Source organism: Cucurbita moschata, unplaced genomic scaffold (genome assembly GCF_002738365.1).
Source record: "Cucurbita moschata cultivar Rifu unplaced genomic scaffold, Cmos_1.0 Cmo_Scf00075, whole genome shotgun sequence".
Lineage (NCBI taxonomy): Eukaryota > Viridiplantae > Streptophyta > Magnoliopsida > Cucurbitales > Cucurbitaceae > Cucurbita > Cucurbita moschata.
In genome coordinates, this window is record NW_019268591.1 from 769929 (window position 1) to 772435 (window position 2507).

General features: G+C 36.4%; 1 protein-coding gene across 3 annotated transcripts; it reads right to left on the minus strand.

Annotated features, from left to right (window-relative positions):
- Positions 1 to 288: 288 nt before the first annotated feature.
- Positions 289 to 2093, minus strand: LOC111438450 (transcription factor bHLH123-like). 3 transcript variants are annotated; one of them, XM_023076359.1, is made up of 6 exons: positions 1765 to 2093; positions 1140 to 1689; positions 900 to 1025; positions 763 to 828; positions 622 to 681; positions 289 to 523 (listed from the first exon to the last, which is right to left on the minus strand). In XM_023076359.1, exons 1-6 carry the CDS (start codon positions 1917 to 1919, stop codon positions 350 to 352), a joined length of 1131 nt encoding a protein of 376 aa, XP_022932127.1. In that variant the 5' UTR covers positions 1920 to 2093; the 3' UTR covers positions 289 to 349. The 3 variants fall into 3 exon arrangements, with proteins under 3 accessions (XP_022932127.1, XP_022932125.1, XP_022932126.1); XM_023076357.1 differs by having other exon boundaries at positions 616 to 681; positions 1765 to 2091; XM_023076358.1 differs by having other exon boundaries at positions 616 to 681; positions 1140 to 1686; positions 1765 to 2089.
- Positions 2094 to 2507: the final 414 nt, after the last annotated feature.

Consider the following 2507-nt stretch of genomic DNA (forward strand, 5'->3'; position numbering starts at 1 on the left):
CATGTGTATAAATATATAATATTTATTGATTTCGAAAAATATTTTATAAAAAAAAAAAAAAAAAAAAAAAAAAATGGAGGAAATTGTGGGCCACCTTATGGCTTCCACTAACATATTCCAAATAAATAAATTAATGAATTAATTAAAAGTGAGACGTCAAATCAAATGCCCAATCCCCACCATCGCTCTCAAATATTCCGTCAATTATTTTATTATTTGTATAGATTGAAATAATTATAAAAATTTTGAAATGAGTACAGAAAATAATAATAAGAAGAAGAATAAGAATAGAAATGCATGAATTGAGGTTATTATAATTGGGGTTAAGTAAAGTAAAAGTTAATTAAATTTATCTGAAGGTTCCTCCGAAGGTTGGAGTCCAAAAATCGACGGTGGTGTCGTGGGTGACAGGAAATGTACTGGAAACAGGAACTAAACAAAGCCCTCGGCTTCTCAGATCTTCCTCTCCTTCGCCTTCCTTCCATTTATCACTCCTACTCTTCAAATATGGAGTGCTCAAAACCTACAATTTCAAATCAAAACCCGTCTTCTAATGTTTTGAAAAGGCTTATAATCTAATCTAATCAAATCAAATCAAATTTGATATGCACTTACACCCACTTGTTCATGGAGGAACTTTATGTATTCAATCGCTTCAGACAGCACTGAAGCTGTATCAGTCTGACACCAAAATCACCAAACTTTCAATATTTCATCAACTTTTTTCATACAATATATCTATATATATATATATATATATACCTTTCCGAAAGGTGATACCAGTTGTTGCAGGGCAGTGATTCTGTCCCCCATCTTCTCTTTCCTCACCTGCAATTCCACAATTATACACCATTTTTGTTTCTAAGTCTTCAATCCATTCTAATAATCAATGAAAATACCTTAAACGCTGGCAATGTCGAAGGGCTTTCATTTCGTCCCCGTTTCCCACCGCCGGATTGTTGTTGATTTCCATCGTTTCCACTTTTCTTCCCCACGCTTACTGAATCACCAATCTCGGATCTATTCTGTTACTCGTAAAAATTTAAACTTTAATCTAAAACCCTAATTAGAACCCATCAAAACCAAAACCCATTTCTTTTTTTTTTTTTTTTTTTTTTTTTTTTTTTCAATTTTNGTACCTTTGATTTCTCGGGTATGGTGTTATACGACGTCGGAACATAACTGGGTCTCACGTCTTTCATGTCCGACGCGTTCCAGAAGGCTGTGTTGTTTGAAAACTGTAATTGGTTGTGTGGCGTTGAGTTTCTTAAGAACTGAGGCAGTTTTGTTGACGGCGACCATGACGCACCCGCTGCCATGAAGTCGTTGGAGTTTATCCCGTAATGGGAATTGTAAGGGAAGTTCATACCTGCTGCTGAGACTTGCTGTTGCTCGCCGCCTAATAAGCCTTGTAATAGTGTTGTGGAGTTTCCGTACAGAGTGGTGGCGGCGGTGGTGGTGTCGATTGGGAAAGTGGTGACGGCGCTGTCGGTTGAGCTGTAGTGGGAAGGGCTGGTGAACTGCTGATGATGATGATCTAATGAAAATCCTCTGTTTATTCCCTTCTCCGATCTCATCCACTCAATCTGTTGTTGTTGTTCTGTTTCTTGAAGCATATTCAAATTCATATTATCCGGCTGCAGCATAGACCGGAAACTGCCCTCCGCCGCCTTCTCGCCGCCTCCCCTACCGTCCCAACAAAACAAGAAATTAAAAAATTGGGAATCAATAATTGAGTATATAGATAGTTAATTAAAAACGTACAAGAGGGGTTGGTTCCAATCGAGGGCTAAGCCGGTGATGTGCAAATTGGGGTCGGCAGCGGCGGCGGCGGAGGAGGAGGAAGGGGATATTCCGGCCTCGTAGCGGCTTCTAGAAGCTTCCCACCAATTTCCACTGCTCTGAAACTCCTCCGCCATGGATTCAATTAACTTCAAACCCAGCTTGATGATTGTCTCCGATCAATCAATCAACCAATTCTTCCTTCTATCTGCCTGTGCTGATTTTATTTACAAAAAACCACTCAAAACGGTTCGCGGCATATGCCTATATATATATATATATACACAATTATTTTTGTTTTATTTATTTATTTTCTGATTTCACTTTCAAATTGAGTTAAGAAGTGTGGTTGACATTTTTGGGGAGGATTGATTAGACTGTTAAATTCCATTATTATGACGTTTTATATTTTTTTTGTTCAAATATTATAATGAATTTGACCTAATTTTCATGAGTATTTATCAAAATTGAAGTTTTTTTATTTTTAATATTTAGAAAGAAATTTATTTTGTTTTTTAAATTTGTGATTCTCATCTGAGGCTGTTTGCTTTTGGCCAATAATTTAACGCCAGGTTGATTTGAACGGTGACAGGAGAGGAGCTTATTCCACTTGTCTCAAAAGCATAACAAAAATAAGGGTATAACCGTCATATCCTACATACAATTTTAAATTCTTTTTCTTTTTCTTATAACATTATTTCAATATCTAAATAATACATTTTTCA